Source organism: Vanessa atalanta, chromosome 22 (genome assembly GCF_905147765.1).
Source record: "Vanessa atalanta chromosome 22, ilVanAtal1.2, whole genome shotgun sequence".
Lineage (NCBI taxonomy): Eukaryota > Metazoa > Arthropoda > Insecta > Lepidoptera > Nymphalidae > Vanessa > Vanessa atalanta.
In genome coordinates, this window is record NC_061892.1 from 9,222,884 (window position 1) to 9,244,231 (window position 21,348).

General features: G+C 34.3%; 1 protein-coding gene and 1 non-coding gene across 2 annotated transcripts in view; one reads left to right on the forward strand and one right to left on the reverse strand.

The window, feature by feature from the left end:
• The window catches only part of LOC125072733 (facilitated trehalose transporter Tret1-like), a 57,542-nt gene extending 36,418 nt beyond the window's left edge, over positions 1–21,124 (forward strand). Inside the window, exons 3-5 of the mRNA XM_047683415.1 lie at positions 7,424–7,589; positions 11,848–12,035; positions 19,926–21,124. Of these exons, the coding sequence (XP_047539371.1) occupies positions 7,424–7,589; positions 11,848–12,035; positions 19,926–20,990 (1,419 nt within the window). The 3' untranslated portion in view covers positions 20,991–21,124. The remainder of the gene's footprint in view (positions 1–7,423; positions 7,590–11,847; positions 12,036–19,925) is intronic.
• On the reverse strand, positions 11,045–11,116 carry Trnag-ucc. The gene has a single exon. It is a non-coding gene; the product is annotated as a tRNA-Gly (tRNA).
• Positions 21,125–21,348: the final 224 nt, after the last annotated feature.

Here is a 21,348-nt window from a genome sequence, read left to right on the forward strand (position 1 = left end):
TGTAAAATTTGTAATTTCAAAGAGAATTAATTATAAAATTATGAAGATAGATTGTGTTTTACTCTAGCATTTACTTGGTGGTAGGACCTTGTGCAAGCCCGTCTGGGTAGGAACCACTCACTCATCAGATATTCTACCGCCAAATAACAGTACACTGTATTGTTGTGTTCCGGTTAGAAGGGTGAGTGAGCCAGTGTAACTACAGGCACAGGGGATGTAACATCTCAGTTCCCAAGGTTGGTGGCGCATAGGTGATGTAAGGAATGGTTAATATTTCTTACAGCGCCTTTGTCTATGGGCACTGGTGACCACTTACCATGAGGTGGCCCATATGCACGTCCGGCAAAAAAAAAATTATAAACATTAATCGGTCATCTACTATATAGCTTCGTAAAAAACCGAAATAATTAATTGTTTAAAAAACGTGACATTAAATCGATGATTGCGGGTTCAAATCCAGGCAAGCACCACTGAAATTTAATATATCTTACTTTTGTTTATATTTCATATCATGCTGTGCAGAAGGAAAACAAATCTACCGCATGTGTATCCACTGCGTGATGGAATAAGCTTCGAGCATCATCAAAAGCCTTAGCCCAGCAATGGGAGATATACAGGCTGTTACTTTAAGGCGTGGGATTAACGCCATCTAGCGACAATAAGCTAACTTTGATTCTATATACAAATTAGATTATCCTCGCTTAACATATAAATGTTAAACAATACGGCTTCTGTCAAAGACCTGCTAAGTACGTGCTACAATTATTTAATTCTACAATATGTAATTTTAATTATAATTGATTTCACGGGAGTTTAGTTAAATACTATCTCTCTTTCTCTCATAGTCGATTTGATGATTGTAATAAGAAGACAGCATCATTTAATAACCCCCTAAACAGGGTGTCTCACTTGTACCGCTTTTGCGTGGAAGAATGATTGACAATGATGCTATTATGAGCCGTTAAGGTCTATTGGTCACAAGACTGAATTCTTCAGAAGAAAGATGAGTCCTATGACCAGAAGTGAGACATTAACATTTTCTCTTTTATTCATATATTTGTATTTGACTGCACAGGGTCAGTACTTTTTTGTGAAGAAATGTTTCTACAACAGCATCAAACCCCAAGATTTGGTACATATTAGTTCATATGTACAACTACAGATTAAGTTTACTGAAGTTCACGTGGATGAATTCTATGCCGTCATCATTAGAAAGAGAGCAGCGTCTACAATGGCTATGGTATTCTGAACACATTGATGCTGAAAATGCATAACCCATTTGTTAAACAGTGGGGGCAACTTCATATATCTACTCTTATATGTGTGCTAAATGAAAGTTAATATATCAACTAACAAACATTTATTATAAAACATTTATTATTATAGAGACTTACATCCTACATGTGTGCGTACTTCATTACTTCATGCGACACACGTACCAATGATACATACACAAAACAACCTCCAAAGCGTTTATCTAAATAGAAACAGAAAACCTTGCGCAGAATTGGGCAAAGGCCTCGATATAAACGGACATATCCCAAATATTACGTAAAAAAATCAAGTTGTTTTATAAACAGGACGTAATTATTTTTTTATTATTTTGTTCTGAAACAAATTATATCCGTTAATCAAAACTTTTGGGCTGGCTCTTCATTCCATTATCTTTGTATCAACTGAATTTGTTCCTTTAATAAGGCAAATTTTGAAGTTTGTTTACGTAAAAATTGTGATCCTTTTTTGTAATATAAAATTAAAATATCTTTAGGCCACCGAGCAAAGTGGTCACCTGATGGTAACTGTTCACCATCGGCTATAGGCATTGGCGGTGAAAGAAATATTAACCATTCCTTGCATCACCAATGTTTGACGAATTTTAAGAACTAAAATGTTATAACTAACTAACTAGCTAACTGTGCCCATAGCTACACTGTCTTACTCACCGGAACACAACAATAACAAATAAATAAATAAATATTGAACAACATCACATACATTACTCCGATCTCAATGTAAGTAGCTAAAGCACTTGTGTTATGGAAAATCAGAAGTAACGAAGGTACCACATACACCCAGACCCAAGACAACATAGAAAACTAAAGAACATTTTCTACATAGAATCGGCCGGGAATCGAACCCGGGACCTCGGAGTGGCGTACTCATGAAAACCGTTGTACACACTACTCGACCACGGAGGTCGTCAATATTGGTGCTTGGCGATAAAATATCTGATAACTGGGTGGTACCTAACCAGGCGGGCTTGAATAGAACCCTACCACCAAGTTAATATACGCAGATCCTTTAAATGGACTGCTGCTTATTCTACTAGAGACAATCTTCATGTTATCCACTTCTGGTGGATTTTTTAACAAATAATTAAACATCATTTATATTTCAATACGTACTATTACTTGATGGGTTTACTGTTACTTGACGGGCTTAGGAAAAAAGTGATTGGGCCAACCTGTATCGCTAGCGGCTTCTTATCAGTTATTCTACCGCTATACAACACAACATGATATCTGACTGGTTGGGAGGGTGAGTAAGCCAGAACAATTACAGGCGCAAAGGTAGGTGGCGCATTGGCGATGAAGGGATGATTAATATTTTTATCAGAAGGGCGGTGGTGAATATTTGCCATCAGGTGATTCATTTCCAGTCCGCCTACCAAATATATTAAATAATACATCTATATTAACGATAAACTCTGAAAACACCGAAAACAATTTCAATAGCTCTGTGACCAATAGCTCATCCAGAAGTATCAAATAGTATATTATATTTCAATGATAATAAGATTTCAGTATACATAGTCAATATGAGTTTCATGAAGCGCAGTCCCTAGAACAGCTTATATAGAGTAAAGTAAAAAAAAAAAACGTGAATATTCCATTAAATTCCTGAAATAAAAATTCCATGAATTCCTTTAATCTTAACGTCCAGTACACAATGATTCCCTAAAAAACTCTGTTTTAGTTAGCGTCCGGCTCCAAATTATTGAGAACGGTAACATGTGCAAAAAGTAACATCGGATAAGACTAAAATTTTACTAGCTCATTCATTAAACAACAATCCAACGAATATTACGTAGTATAATCTTAGGATAATGAATAAGTTACTCTTAAAAATATATTACTAGTTGTCGCCCGCGGCTTGGCTTACGTTTTATGGGTTGGGCGCCAGATGTTAGGTATAAAAAGTAGACATTGTCCTTTCTTGGAGTTCAAGCTTGTTTTATACCAAATTAGACCAAAATTGGTTTGTATGGTTTTTATCTATGGTTTGAAGCGATTAGGAGTTTCTTCGCCTGTAGTTAATTCTGGATATAGCATTTCATGCTAACTATAATTGTCATTTCAATTGGACCAACGTCCAAATATTTCGTGCACCAAAACCAAAACAAAACCACAAACATTGCAAACTTTTGATGAGAAGATTATGAGCTAACTCCATCGCTCTGCTCAAATGGGGATTGATGGATACATATATTGAAGATTCTCATCCTATACATGCAGGTTTCCTCACGATATTTTCCTTAACCGAGCACGAGATGACGTATAAACAGCAGCAACGATTGAACCCGCAGTCTTCGGTTAAGATCACATTTTCTATCATTCTTCCACTAAAATCGAACTATTATTATAATACAAAATTAAATAAACAAGGAGGTACATACTACTTCTAGCTGCTGTTGCCCGCGGCTTTGCTCGCGTGGAATGATTATATTACAGAATAGTTTAAAATATTACGTTAATTTAAGACTTCTTTGTATACCAAATTTGTGGTTCAACGTTCGTTGGCTAGATCCACCAGAATGCTCGTAGAAATCCCTTAGTAACATTAAAGGCTCGCCAATTTTCTAACTTAAAAAATGACGTACTTTAAGACTATCCTATATACGAAATTCCACCCCCTATTTCGACTCTTAGGGGTAGAATAGACAGAAAAGCTTAAATACTTATTTCTAATCAGCAGCCCAAAAATAAATATTAATGCATGTAACTTCAAAAAAGATGGACTTCCAGACCAACCTATATAAGAAATGTCAACCCCTATTACACGTCTTAGGGGTAGAATATACAGAAACGCTTAAATATATATCTACTCATTTTTAATCAGTATCTCAAATATAGTTTCATGTTTCTAACTTAAAAAATGACTGACTTCCATACAAACTTTCAACCCCTATGGGGTGATACCCCCTTAGGGGTAGAATTTCCAAAATCCCTTCCTTAGTGGGCGTCTTCTCAATAAAACGACACTACTCACTAAATTTCATAGCCCTATTTTTAAAAGTTTACGCTCGACGATGATGAATCAGTCAGTCAGGACATGTTTTTTTATATACATATATAAATAGATAAGTTCCATGAGCGTCGCCCAAATTTGCTCGGCTTATTCAAGGACATTTCAAACAATGCGAAATTAAGATTGAATTTTGTAAACGGGGTTCCAAGTAAACTTTTTAATTATTTAACAGTTGCTAACTTGAAACAAATGATGGTACATTAAAAGTTTGTAAATCTTGCTGCTAATAATTAATTTCTGTCCAATTAGAAATTCCCGTGAAATTTTTACACTTTTTAGGTTAATAATAATCTAGACGTTGAAAATATGCTATCGATTTTTAAGGACTGCAATAAAATATATTTTTTTTATATGTGCACTAGCCCATTAAATCTTATGAGGCAGTAAAAACCGAGGCCAAGGATTTGAACCCCGGACTAAGTCATTGAAAAGTTAATGATTTAGTACACGATTTTAAGCATTCCCCTCAGTGGAAATCGTTATTTTTATAAAAGGAAAATTATCGAGTGCGGTAATAATGATTTGATTATGTTATTTACGTAGAAATGCTATTGATTTCACCAATAATTTAAAAATATATGCGATTTCGTACTTCTTATGCGGTGCATTCTCGGTTTTTCTACCTCCCTGAAGTAATGTTACAAACTGTATCATTACGGGCTCCGCACTGTAATGTCATTCCGTAACGTTCTTCTCACTCATTGACGTTCTAACCTTTGGGCCATCTTGGCTATTCTCTCTCTCTCTCTCTCTCTCTCTCTCTTTCTCTCTCTCTCTATTATACAGTAATCTAAACTATTAGAATACAACGAATGTACGATGAGCGACCGCTAAGAGTAACACTTCACTATACATTATTATCGTAGTAATTTCCATCCAAGGGGCAGATGTTCGACAATTTATTAAATCCTTAAATTAAATATTACACTCTCTATTTCCATCGAAAAATTACAGTCTCATATTTAATAATTTCATGAGTAACATAACATTAAGGAACGAAATTATAAAATATTTTCGTTGCATTTTGTTTTATAAACGATAACATCAGGGCGTCTTCAATGTTATATCTTCATCTTAAAATGTAACGCCATTTACATAGACGTACGAGTACGTGACGACGAATTTTATTTTTAACGCCAAGAAAATTATTCTCTTTGTTCGGAAAATGGTAGAGAAATATTTATAGAACAGCGCTTTACGCCTCACAAGAGACTTAGTATTAATTCTTATAATGTGTTTTAGAATTAAATACAATTAAATTTATTTATATAATCTATTTATATAAAAATGTAATCCCTATTTTCCTAGGTTGTTTGTTGTTGTTTCGCCTCACGCGAACCGCTGGCTTTTTAAAATGTATATTTTTTTTATAATTATACCAATTCGAATTGAATATTCATAGCAAAGGCAACGTCTGTCTGGTAAGCTTGTTTTATTGATTACACAATACAAAATATATAATGTACAAAAGGCGTGCTTAATACTAGAATCATTCTCTACCTAAGCTACCTTACCTTTGGTACAAAAATCGGAACTCTTTATAAAAATACCCGCATTGGAGCAGCGTAGTGGAATATGCTCCAGACCTTCTCCTCAAAGGGAGAGGGAGGCTTAAGCCCAGCAGTAGGAATTAAACAGCTGTTAATTTAATTTAATAATATACAAATACGGACATAATTAAAGGTATTTTAATTACATATTAGCAGTAGCTATAAACATTTACTTGGTTGGGATCTGTGCAAGCTCGTAACAGAAATACTTAAATATTGTGTTTCGGGTTACAGCACGACGAAGCAAAAGTAACTATAGGTGCAAGTGACGTACCACCTTATTTTCCAATGTTGGTAGCGCCGTTGTTATGAGGAATGATTTATGTTTCAGTACTAATGTCTCCGGGCAGTTGTGGCCATTTAACATCAGGCTGCTCAATTGTGTTTCTACATTACAAAAAAAAAAAAAATTACCGGTTCTTCGGGTAGTGTTATAATAAGCAGTTTTCTTCACGGTATAACAATATATATGGTAACCATTCTGTGGAACCAGCTTTCGCCGGCGGTTTTTCTGAACCGATACGACTTGAGAATCTTCAAGAAAAGAGCGTACTTATTCCTTAAAGGCCGGCAACGCACCTGCAACCCTCCTGGTGTTGCAGATGTCCATGGTAATCACTTTCCATCAGGTGAGCCTCCTAGTCGTTTGCCCTCTATAACATAAAAAAAAAAACAAAAAAGATATCCTTTACAGTTGAAAGACACACAAAAACTGCCTATAAATTTCTTACCGTTGAGTCAAAGCCTACTCTCCTTTTGAGAAGACGATTTGGTAAATATTTTGACAAGTTTTCTCACGAGGTTTCCTTTCGATGCCAAGCACAAAAATAATATGCACAGATTATGTACATGAAAGACCCGTTTCGGTTCGAACTCGCGACCCTTGGTTAAGTTATATTCACTATATCATCTCGCCATTTTGCCTTAGAGCCCGTATATTCAGAAATTCTACATTATAACGTAGATTTTTCGGTCAACCGCTGTCAAGGCGTTATTAAAATTCAGCTGAAACAAAGCGCTTTACTTTGTATATGAATTTGACGCGGTAAGTCCAGCTCGCTAAGGCTTTCAAGATAAACAGCGGATTATTTGCTGAAAATGCATATTTCCACGGCTAATGCCAAAGTTATAAAACATATCTCATGAAACAATATATAAATAAACTTATTTCATAAATAAGGGATAATCATAAAATGCCCATTGCTGTGCAGAGGCCTCTTCTACCCTTAAAGAGAAGGTTCCACCTTGCTACCCCAATGTTTATGTTGATGGTTGATGGATACAGGTGTAAAATAATTCCATTGACATAAGATGCATCTAGATTTCCGCACAAAGATTTCCTTCACCTGCGAACACAAGATGAATTATAAACACGAATTAAGCACAAAATTAAGTAGTGCCTGGATTTGAACCCGCAATCATGGATCAATCATCAATCAGTCAAATATCATGCTCATCTTCGTAATTCAATATATATTTTTATTGGTCTTTGAGAAGGAAGTGTTCTCAGTATACAATCGATCGGATATCGGATAAACAATAATTGGAATCTATTTTTTCTCTAGGTAATCGCAGCCCTTGCAGTATCACTGGCTCCGTTCTCAGCGGGACTCGGAAAGGGTTACAGTTCACCAGCAATAGCATCCCTCCAAGGTCCCGGGAACGCAACGCGTAGAGACTTCCAACTCACTGACCAACAGGCTTCGTGGCTTGCTTCTCTATCGTTCCTCGGTAAGTACACTAATTGATATTATATAGTTCCAATGAACGGATATTCTTTCATTGTTATTATGTATATACTTAGGAAAAGATAAAATAGTTAAATAATTTTCCTTCTTCTGTTATATAGAAGGCAAGCTATCGTACGTGGCTTCGCTCGCAGTTTAGCGGGTAAAAGAGACGGACAGAGAGAGTTATTTTAACATTTATAATATTAGTATAGATTTAGTGCAGGAATGTTATGGATATATATAATTTCGGATATGGATATGGATACGGTTATATGAATAATATTTTTCCGGTTTCGGATTCGTTTACGGATAATTATTTCAGATTATAACTATTAAATTATTTTGAAATTGTAAAAAAGAAAATTACAAGGTAATAGTTTGGCTTTATTCGTGGAGTATTATTTGGTATTAACTGTAATCACAGTACAATATAAATAGCCCTAAAAACAATTAGCTACTTACCTTAAGTATGTTTAAAAATATGCGGAAACAAAATATATTTTTTCAAATTCAATTACAATTTTGGATACATTTATTTCTGATATCCGGTTTTGGTTACGCAGCATGACATTGCTGATTTAGTGTTATCTGGTTAGACCACTCGACGAATACTGGTGGACTAATATAATTGGATAATTGTATCAAAACTTATCCGAAGATTGAATATAAGAACAATTGGAATAATGATATCATGAGGCGAAAACGTCCATGATTTCTTTTCCGAACAGGTAGTGGTGGTTAATTTGAGTCAATCAATAAGTAGGTTTAATGCTTCTATATTGAATAAAGAAAATTGACTTGATAATGTTTCCAAAACATGTCAAGAATTCCACAAAAATAATATCACCAATTTGTTACGTCGCTTATCAAAAATAACAGCTTATTGCTACAGCGGAGCTTTTAAGGCTGCAAATCCCGAAGTGGGTTCAAATAGGGAGCCAGACTCATAAAAGACATTAGCCCGAAGTTAGACTTCTGATCTCTCTCCAATCGTATTGGAGTCCCGTCGCATCGGATTATTAGAGTGTGTAAAGCAGGCACCTGTATTTATACACGTATAAATTATTGTAAGTCTTTAAGCTTAGCCATCGTGGCCTAGTTCAGTTAGTTAGAGTTCGAGACCACTAATGGAATCTCGGATTGTTCCGAATGTATGTAACGAGATTTATACTTGATGTGTTAACAGATTACATTTTATTTTAATTATGAGCCTGTATATTGAATTATTTAGTGTTGATTATTAAAATTTTTAAAAAATTTAAAGCGTTTACGGGCCGCCTAGTCATGTAAAAGTCGCAGGTTCAATCCTGACCCGTTGGGCTATTAAATCTAATTGAAGGGGTAAATATTTTAGGAATATTAGTAATTCTGTAAAATGGGACATAGCTACTATACTTTTAAAAAGATATAGAGATATTAGTATATGTATATATTTTAAAGTAATTTGATATCTTAATAATATTTATATTTTTTAAATCAAATATCGACGAAGTAGAGAATATATGATATTCCTAATGACATTATATATTATGTAAATCTATGTTTACTTGGTTCTTATAATTAAAAATATATATGAAAAGAACTTTTATATAACATAATATAACGAGAGAAAAGAGAATTGCTTGCAAAACGGCTTTAACGCTAATAGCGATCTCACGGAGGCAACTTTGAGAATGTCGCGATTAAACTTACAAAAAGATACCGCTATACTAGTCAAATGCCCCATGTTTGTCTATATTAATAATTCCTATTATTAAGATAACAAGCTACCCGTTAATGCTCCGCACAGGTAACGTAAAGATCTACATAAAACGTTCATATATATAATATATTACTGTATGTAATTTATATGTCTATATTAGTTAATACAACGTTCCTAGGGCACGGTATTCGTTTGTATAATAAGATTCCACATAAATTTTAAACTTGGTATATTAAAAAATTTAAAGCTCATGTCAAATATCATTGATAAACAAGGTATAACTCTATACAAGATTGATATATACATATATTATGATACTTTATTAGCAGCCCGTAAATGTCCCACTGCTGGGATAAAGGCCTCCTCTCCCTTTGAGGAGAAGGTTTGGAGCATATTCCACCACGCTGCTCCAATGCGGGTTGGCGGAATACACATATGGCAGAATTTCGTTGAAATTAGACATATGCAGGTTTCCTCACGATGTTTTCCTTCAGCGCCGAGCACGAGATGAATTATAAACACAAATTAAGCACATGAAAATTCAATGGTGCCTGCCTGGGTTTGAACTCGAAATCATCGGTTAAGATGCACGCGTTCTAACCACTGGGCCATCTCGGCTCAATGATACTTTACTGACACAATTTGTGATGAAAATGGTGGAAAGTAGCTATTTAGTTGCTTGCTAGTTCTTCTCGGTAAAGTCAATTTTCTTTCTTTTTATCTTTTAGCTTTACATTTAATTCAACACTGTGACATGACCATTCAAAAGTGCTGTTATGAGCCTACTTGAATAAAGAATATGATTTTGATTTAACGTAGCGGTTGCCATCAAAGCTTCCACGCGTCATATCCTTTTCCGACATCTTCAAGAATCACGGTAGTACTTCACTTCTAATTAACACATAATCTTAATGTCGTAATCATTATACATAAATAATTATTTATTTATTTTCATTAGGACTAAACTACTATTTACAGGTAGTTCTACTATTACAGGTACTACTAAGTTCTACTATTTACAGGTAGTCTCACCATGCACTATCATATTGTACAATATGTACTAAAAATAAAAAATAAATATAAGCAATAATTAGAGATAAGATATATAATAGATTTTTTTAACTATTATATAATTAATAAAACCAATAATATTAGGGCGTAAAATTAGGGCGGCTATCGTGATATATGTCTAAATCTTTTACTTGATTACTGATGGTCATGTATAACAGTGATAATCTCGATATGATGGATTTTTTTCCTAATTGCGTTCTATATAATCTGGTATAAAAGAAATTACTCGTATTACGGCAAGTTATGTAAGGGATTTTTAACTAGAATCTTGATGAAGGTTCCGGTCAATATTATTAAATAAATTAAATATTAAAAAATAACAAATTATTGTTAAATAAATTAAATAAAAATTTCAATTTAACGCATTATTTTTCGGTAGAAGTTATAATCTTTGAATTGTAATTTCAAATTAGTTTATTATATTTCGGTTATATATATATATATATATATATATATATATATATATATATATATATATATATATATACAAACAAAATAAATTTCGAGTCAAATCACCGTTCACAATATTTCGGCAGTTTACAATCTCGCGAGATAGATTAGTATCTAACGGTATATACAACTCTACGGTGATATATATACGTAAAATGTATATATAGATTAATTAATATATGGCAGAATGATACTATTTTGTGTTTATAAAAAATAAAAGTCTAAAAAGAGAGTGCGTAGGCCGGGAATCGAACCCGGATCAACTGCTTGGAAGGCAACTATGCTGACCATTACACCACCAACGCATGTGCCAATCTAATGCAAATTATACATCGTATGATCTCAGATAATATTAAAACAATACTCATGAAGAATATTTTATAGTTCCACGAATTTATACTTAATAATATACATAACAAAAGTGGTATATCGATGATGACGTCATATAAACGTCTTGATATTTAAAATAGAAATATCAATATAATATCTATGATCAGCTATCTTTTTTAACAATTATCATTTAATATTTACTTATTCTGATACAGATCTAATATTATTATTACGTGAGTTCCTTAAATTTATATGAGGTATCTTTTTGCACCTAACGAAGTTCTGATTATAAAGTATATACTTTTTTTTATGAAATTAATGCAAATGTATGTCATGGCAAGAGCCGAGATGACCCAGTGGTTAGAACGCGTGCGTCTTAACCGATGATTTCGGGTTCAAACCCAGGCAGACACCACTGAATTTTCATGTGCTTAATTTGTGTTTATAATCTCGTGCTCGGCGGTGAAGGAAAACATCGTGAAGAAACCTGCATGTGTCTAATTTCAACGAAATTCTGCCACATGTGTATTCCACCAACCCGCATTGGAGCAGCGTGGTGGAATATGCTCCAAACCTTCTCCTCAAAGGGAGAGGAGACCTTTAGACCAGCAGTGGGAAAATTTACAGGCTGCTAATGTATGTCATTTGTGATCTTTCATTTCAGTCCTAATTACTTCATTTCAAAAAATGTTTGATATATTTCAAGGCGCTCTCTTTGGCGGTATGGCGGGTGGTGCTGCGATGCGTCACGGCAGACGTCGAGTGCTGTCATTGGCTGCAGCGCCTTGCAGCCTGTCCTGGCTCCTGACGGTGCTAGCTACTTCTGTTCGAATGATGTGCATCACAGCTTTCTTGGGCGGGTTCTGCTGCTCGATACTGACCATGTTGTCGCAGGTAAAATTAACCTTTTTTAAATTTATTAACGGAACAATGGTATCTAATATTATAACCGCACAAGTGAGTCTGTTTATTTGTTTGTTTGTTACACTTATACTACTTAATCGATCATCAGGGGTGCTGAGAGCGATTAAGGGTAACTAACGTTGGAACTACCCCACCCGCTTTTACACTCACACACACGAATCTGCGTTCACACACGCTCACGAATATGACAAAGGGACAGAAACTAGTATCATCTTATGACAAAGTGTTCCATTAAAAGACAAAAACATAGTGGCCCCTTAATCACAGCTGATAACTATATTTTACTTGGATAGGTACCACCCAGTTATTAGATATTCTGACTGTGCCCTTGTGACAGGCACAAAGGACATAACATCTTACTTCCCAAGTTTGGTGGCGCATTGGTGTATATAAGGAATGGTTAATATTTTTACAGGGCCATTGCCTAAGGACGGTGGTTACCACTTACCATCAGGTACCCACATACATCATGACCCAATTGCTCGTCTGCCAACCTACATCATAAAAAAACTGACAATATTTTTTTATTAATATGTTGCCGGTGTGGAGAATAGAACCAAAATAAGGATGTCGGCAACTTCCGGTACTAGACAATACATTACCTACCTAATATGTTTAACGCATAACCATTACGCGGTGAGGCTTGCTGCTAAGAACATGAGGATAGGAGACTACCCCAATATACCTTATATATATGTCATACTGTGTTATTCCCTGTGTACTATGTCACTTATTAATTCAACTAATATTCTACAAGAGTTTTAATCCTATGGATGAGGATGATCCTTTCATTTATTAACAGCACGAAGCGCATGAACTAAACTTAACTCAATGCACCTTCATAACACAGTTTCAATAGCAGCTTGTTATTTAATAAACTTTGACTCCATCACGGCATCCTAACAGAATTTTCATAACTTCGTGAAATTTATGAATAACGGAAGCTTAAATAACAAATTTAATATATCTATGAGCTCATTTGAATTCGCGTTTTTCAAGCTTAATTTAAAATTAAAAAATTACTACTGGTTCGGAATATTTATTTTACCGAGAAACGGCAAGTAGGTACACTTTATCGACAATTACATTACATACATAAGTAGTTTAATGAACTATTAATAATTTCGTGCAGGTTTAAGATAGACTCGATCAAATCAAATCAATTTTATTCAAGTAAACTTCACAATGAAGCGTTTTTGAATCGTCGATATTTAAATACTAACACCGTTGCGGGAAGCAGCCTCCAGCGAGAAGAAACAGCAAGAAACTCGCATAGTTGCTCTTTTCAAATAGACAGATTTTTAAACAGATTTACAACGCTGTTTTTTACAATAATTAGTGTCCTGTAATGAAGCCGAGCCTAGGCGTTTTTTTTTTCGAAAATTATCTACAATTATATATCGTTAAGAATTTATGATTTTTTTAGTCGACATCGTGTCCGCATAATTCGTATAATCGAGTTATTTCGATATTAAATCCATGAAATTCAATTTCATGACAGTTCAACGGGCGGCCATGTTTGACGTTTACGGGTGCGTTCCAAAAGTGTGTTTCAAATAATAATTTCGTGCAAAACCGTATTCGTTGAGTTTTATTTTTTATACCCGAGCGAAGTCGGGTTTTTATCTAGTTATTTTTAAATGAATGCTTTATCGACGTTTTTTATCATCTGTATAATGTTCAATTGAGTTTACACCTCAAAAATCAATGTTATTTTACTATGAGATTTAAATAAAATAATTGCTAAAGCTAAATTAAGAGGATCTGAGGAATTTTGAGGCGGTGAAGACTTAAGATATCATGTATGCTTCGAGAGCCACGAGTTTTGACAATGCATTGTTTTTCAGACATAAGACTTTTATTAAATAAACACAGTATAAATGCCGTAAATAAAATAAATAAATTTCGACGAACAAAAATGAGACATTAAAAAGGAATGTAACGACCCATTACTATTTATCGCGACAAATCAAAGTCAAAATTAAATAACAATTTCGTAACAAAGGCGACTCTTAATCTTTATGGACGGAACAATTCTAATTCTTCAAAATTTTCTCTCGCTCTTGATCAGGGAGAGTGAACCTTATTTTATATCGTATAAGATTTATTTTTACCAAATTATTAAATTACTCCTCCAAGGGCAGTTTTTGTTCGCAGTTTCGTAAGTTATTTTCAACTTTGATTGTATATTTTATAAATGTTTGTAAGACGAAAATCTTTTGAGAAAATTATATTATCAGAAATCACACATTTTCTTATTATAATGAATTTCGTAGTGCCACGCGATTAATCTAATTATATACAATTATACAAGATACATCACAGAGAACGGAAGTCAAAATACATATTAAAATCCATTTACAAACACATATAAAATATTTCTAGAATAATTTTGAAAGTGTTTGAAAGTGGCGCCGGAAACCGAGAAGCTATCTGGAAACCGGCATGTTATGCGGAGGAATAAGGGTCATTTTGTGAGAAAGGTTTTGAGAATGTATGTGGATGGATACTATATCTGGAGGTAGGGGACGACCAAAGAAACGATTGATGGATTGTGTGAAAGACGATATGGTTAGAAAGAATGTTGCTTGTGAGATGTCGTCCGACAGAGAAGTTTGGAAGAAGACATGCTGCGCCGACCCCAAGTAAAATTGGGATAAGGGCAGGAGGATGATCACATCTAAAATAATTACAAGTAATTATATTTATTTCTAAAGATTTATCATAATGAACTGATGTTATTTTGTTTAATAATATATTTTGTTTCATTGCCAAGATTATTTGACACGGTACTCCTACAGGGTATATTATAAATAACATTTTACATTTACAAACAATTCATGGTAAATAATAAACTGTATAAAATATGAAATTAGTCCACTGCATATAAATGCGTTGCAGTAAATTTTATATCTGCTAAAACGAACTAAAAGTTAGTGGCCAGCTCACTATATTATAAAGAGCCTTCTGCAAAGCCTCCGCCATTGTGCTCGGCCATATAAATGAAAAATTCTGACATTTTTCAACAATTGTTTTTTACCTTTTACACTACAAAGCAAGTGATACTATGTTATGCACTAAGAATGAATACTGGTATAGAAATGGTATTGAATGACCTCTAAAATAAAGTAACAGCCACATGTTCCCCTACTCGGCAATAAACAGCAACGACCATCTATCCTTTTCGAAAAAAAATATATGGATTTTCATCACACTACTCCAATGCGGACCAATGTATGTGTTACTGTAAAAGCTCGAACTACGGTAAATCTTAAGATTTTCTAGTAAAACCTAAGATTTACCGATTATGAATGGTAAATGTCCTTGAAACTTTGGAATTCAAACTTTTATCAACATTCACTTGGTAAATCTTAGGATTTACATGTTAGGTTAGGTTAGATTAGAATGGTAAAAGTTCGAAAAAGTCGTCCCTTTATAATAAATACTTACATTTACCAACTCATGTCGGAAATCTTAGATTTCACTAGAAAATCTTAAGATTTACCTTAGTTCGAGCTTTTACAGTAACATATTGATGTTGAACATTTTATCCGACACATGAAGTTATCACGATGGTTTATTAAATATATTAACATATATGTACTACAAAGTTAATCTCCTATTTCTAAAACATTAAAAACACCTCATATTATGTCAAGGAATCGACCAACGACTTAGTCTTGGATCAGCGTTATAGAAACCATAGGTAAAATATTGTATTTTATCAAGTCGATGGCATTTCTGTTAACTGTTTAAAGATTACGTAAGCATTTATCGAAAAATGAAAATTCAGAGCTCGATCGCGTTAAAATACGTTTGAGAAAAAATTGTGCCTTTGTCGCTTCAGCAAAACTTTTTTCTTTTGTTATCTAGACACGCGGTAGCGTGTCAGCCAAGTTCTAGTAACAGAACTGGCTAGTAGTACCGTGTGTAATATTACACGAACCATTTGGAGCCACTTTTGACCTCCTCATAACTCAAAAACTATTTGACATAGATGTGTCAAATTTGGCTCATATATTGAGACTCGCGAGATACATATGTTTTCCAAATTTCATAAACGCATCTCAAATGGTTATTTAGATATTAACGTCTAAAAATCGTCATTTTTATCACTGACTGACCTATAGATCAAAACTATATCCTACTTCCAGGTGACCTAGAAAGTTCAAATTTGGCATGCAGGTAGATAATTAGGCCAATATAAAGGAAAAAATCTGAAACTGGTAATTTTTTATCATTTTATTATAATTTTTCATTTTATTGGGTCTATAGGAACACTTATATACTTAGTTCCTGTAATAACTGTAATAATAAAAAAATTATGTAAGAACCAGCAATCAAAACTTATGACAGCCGGTCTTCATGTAGATTTTAAGGTCTTCACGTGAATATATAACAAGTTGAATACCACCCTTAAGTTTTTTAAATCCAAATATTTCCGTTTTAGTACTTATGAGTATAGCCGACTTTCGTATTTATTACGTTATTAACTAGCATTTAGCGCACATCAATGGTGCCAAATAATTATACTTAAAAAAATAATAATAATAGGCATTTCGGTACACGGCGCGCGACGCGACGCCGGAGCAGCGGGTTAGGAGCGTTGCGATTAAACCTTACCGCGGACGTGTCTGAGCGAGTGGCAACCGCGCTCATAAGAATTTTTTCAATACCTTCCGATGGAAACTGCCTAGTCTATTCGACTGCATATTTTTTGTTTGAGCATACTAGTATACAACAATAAAATAGGTTTCGTGAGATTGTAGTAGAGTATGTATATCGTAACTGGAATGATTTAAGTTTGTACTTTAGCGCTACAAACGGGGATCCTTATTGCTTGGAAGAACAGTATCGAGCAAGCATGCTGATGTCAGCAAAGGACTGATGAATGGGTCCAATGGAAAAATAGAGAAGGTACATTGGGGACGTCGATAACAGCAATAGCGCACGTAAAATAACAATTCAATTTAAACATAATTTAATTTGCGAACTAGAAGTCAAAACCAAGTTACAGATATTAAGTAATGTACATATATGTTCAAAGGAAATAATTCTCTATTTGCTTAGCATATTCTACTATTATACACAAATTACAAGGCCTTCGCCTTGACGGTGCTCTTTTCGACATAGGCTCCTCTATATTAAGTAAAGAGCAGGCTTACGTTGGCCTCTCTAGAGTTAAAACCTTAGATGGAGTACATCTTATCAATTTAGGTCCAATTCAAATTAAGACACAAGAGAGCTCTATTGTAGAGTACAACCGTCTGCGCACGTTATACCACCCCTACTTGGCCAAATTAAGTATAAACAGAAAACGCGTAAAAAAAATCCGGACACTGAATGGACAATTCACTCGAACATTTCAGAGGTACCTACAAGAAAAATAAGAACGTATCAAAAAAAAGACAATTATACCCCGTAAACGTAGGAAAATAGAATAGCTTAACAAAAACCATTTGGTATTAGTTTTGTTATTAATAAGTACCTTTTAATAATTTATATACAAAAAGTAGTGATATCCCATCAAAAACATAAATGTAAAAATGAGAGCCAAGTTAAATATTATGATATATACCTTGGTTGTTGACTTCAACGACAAAAGAAGTGAGATCTAAATTTTTGCCAAGTTAAATAGCCCTTCTGAAATTTATTTATAACTACATAAAATAGCATTTCTTCTTATAACTTGGGATAATATATTGTTGCCTAAGGTCTGTCTTGGCTAGTTCTCATATAAGAATTATATTATAGCCTTCGTAAGTTCTAAGCCTTTACAAATGAATTATAAACACAACTAGAAGTCAAAACCAAGTTACAGATATTAAGTAATGTACATATATGTTCAAAGGAAATAATTCTCTATTTGCTTAGCATATTCTACTATTATACACAAATTACAAGGCCTTCGCCTTGACGGTGCTCTTTTCGACATAGGCTCCTCTATATTAAGTAAAGAGCAGGCTTACGTTGGCTAGTTCTTATATGTTTATAAACACAACTTGTAGTTTGTGTTTAAAATAACAAATTATAACTCAGAACATCTAAGAAGAATGGAGGACAGCTCAGTATTGCTTAGTTAGTATATACGTACATTAAGAGCTGGATGGTCCAGTCACTAGAAAACATGAATCTTAACCAGATATTGCGAGTTCATATCTAGACAAGTACCATTGAATATTTGCGTGCTTAATTTGTGTTTATAATTCATTTGTAAAGGCTTAGAACTTACGAAGGCTATAATATAATTCTTATATGAGAACTAGCCAAGTCAGACCTTAGGCAACAATATATTATCCCAAGTTATAAGAAGAAATGCTATTTTATGTAGTTATAAATAAATTTCAGAAGGGCTATTTAACTTGGCAAAAATTTTGATCTCACTTCTTTTGTCGTTGAAGTCAACAACCAAGGTATATATCATAATATTTAACTTGGCTCTCATTTTTACATTTATGTTTTTGATGGGATTATATATACAAGATTTATCGTAGTTAGTAATATAATATAAATTAAAAAAAAAAAAAAAACATATATTTGCAGAACTGATATTAATTATAAATATCTGATTTTTATACACTGTTTTCTGATGTCAACCGTTACTTTTTTTATTTGTACTGCCTTATGCTTAAACATGAAGCAGGAAGAGGTATTGATAAAGTTGGTGCTATATTCAAACACATGCCATTTAGGTATGCAAAGGGATTGAAATTTAGGATCGAAGAAGTTTTAATTGTGACCAAATATTGAATTGATCAATAATATTATATTTTAAATCGAAGTTCGTGTCGACGGATTCTATCTGTGTAGTGTTAGCAGTATTACGACAAAAATAAAGACGATATAAAAGGTTGAATAGACAGGGACTGCAGTCGGCTTTGGAGAGCGCGCGGAGCCCTCAGCCATCTCGTGATCACAAGCACGGAATGAAATATAAACACGAATTGAGCATATTAAAATTTAGAGATTCTTTTATTAAATAGCAAACGTCGCTGTTATCAATGGCTTTTTTTAATGGCATTGGTTGGCGGACGAGCATATGGCCCACCTGATGGTAAGTGGTCACCACCGCCCATAGACAAAGGCGCTTTAAGAAATATTAACCATTCCCTACATGCACCTATGCGCAACCAACCTTGGGAACTAAGATGTTATATCCCTTGAGCCTGTGATTGCACTGGCTCACTCACCCTTCTAACCGGAACACAACAATACAGAGTACTGTTATTTGGGGGTAGAATATATGATGAGTGGGTTGTACCTACCCAGACGGGCTTGCACGAAGCCCTACCACCAAGTATACTGGGCCGTCTCAGATCATTCCTTCTTCCTATTGGACTATACATACAGATGAAAGATGTATCAGACGCAACGCCTCATGTTGATTAAGTTCAAAGAAACCAGTTTAATTTTAATTAGCTGATCAAGTAATAAATTAAACACCCACAGATCAAATTACTCTACAAAATTCATACACCGAAAACACCGAAAACTTCGCCAAACTGTGAAGAAATTCTCCTCTCTAACGACTTATTTGATATTATATTTTACAATGGAAACTTTTATGTTAGCGCTAAGATTTTATTACTTATTAGCTCAAACAAAAACGAGGCCTGCATTGTAATTTGTGTGCCTCATAAACTTTGATGAACTTTACCGTGCTATGATAAACAACGACGTAATTTTGTAGGAAATTTTCGGTACACGCTTTCGTTAAACCCGGGAGTGTCTACCATACGATTATTACTTTGATGAAATTTTGTCTCCTCCACGATATACTTTAAGCATTCAAACAAAATTAATTAATTCACATTTCCTTATTAAATTCTTATTACAATAATTTGTTTGTTTTTTTTTCAGGTTTACATCAGTGAAATATCAGTACCAGATATACGAGGATGTCTTAGCGCTGTTTTGAAAATCGTCGGCCATCTTGGAGTTCTGTTCAGCTTTACCATCGGCGCATACCTCGACTGGCAGCAGCTAGCATTGTGTATATCTGCTGCACCCCTACTTCTCTTCTGTACAGTTCTTTACATACCAGAAACACCAAGCTATCTCGTTTTAATTGGAAAAGATGAAGAAGCCTACAAAAGCCTCCTTTGGTTAAGGGGACCAAACTCCGATGTTGCTCAAGAACTGGCCACTATAAGGACCAACGTTTTAGCCAGCAAAAATTTTAGCCAACGCCAGAGTCAAATGTCTAGTAGCCAGCTAATAAATTCTTTGGACGTAAGAACAATGAATCGTCTCCTCGGACCTATTTTGGTGACATGCGGATTGATGATGTTTCAACGTTTCTCTGGCGCTCATGCCTTTTCTTTTTACGCTGTTCCGATATTTAGAAAAACGTTTGGTGGAATGAATCCACATGGAGCGGCTATAGCTGTCTCTTTCGTGCAACTGCTTGCGTCTTGCCTTTCTGGTCTATTGATTGATACTGTTGGTCGTCTCCCATTACTGATCGTGAGCTCTGTGCTCATGTCAATGGCATTAGCTGGATTTGGAAGCTACGCTTATTATGAAGAAGTTCATAGGAATCAAAGAATACAAAATGTTATGTTTCATCAAACGGTCGGGCAAAATGATTGGATTCCATTGCTGTGTGTGCTGGTGTTTACCATCGCTTTCTCTTTGGGTATGAGCCCAATTTCCTGGCTCCTGATTGGTGAATTATTTCCTCTAGAATACAGGGCATTTGGCAGTGCAATGGCTACAGCCTTTAGCTACCTATGTGCTTTTGTCGGTGTTAAAACCTTCGTAGATTTTCAACAGGCTCTTGGATTACATGGTGCATTTTGGTTATACGCGTCTATAAGCGTGGGCGGTCTGTGTTTTGTTGTATGTTGCGTGCCCGAAACAAAAGGCAGAGATTTAGACGAAATGGATCCAAATTACGTTCAAAGTTTATCCCCCAAAAGGTAAGTCAATTTCGGTGGAACAATTTGTACACTTGAAAACAAAATCAATAGACAAAAACAATAATAACAATGTTAAATTATTAATAAAACATTTGAAGTTATTATTCTAATATTTAAACATAAAATTTTTAACCGAAATAGAAGTACGGTGATTGTTTTCAAGTGAACACTTCGTAAAAAATGTAACCAAAATTTCGGAACAAAAAAAATATCGAATCCACCACAAAATTTTGGCTGTGCTTATTAAAGTTAAACAATGATGATATGACACTAAATTTATAAACGTGGTCCTTTTTGATTGTAGAGTTTTAGGAATTAAATATTATACCTATTTGCATATCCTCGGAACCATATCTAGAAAT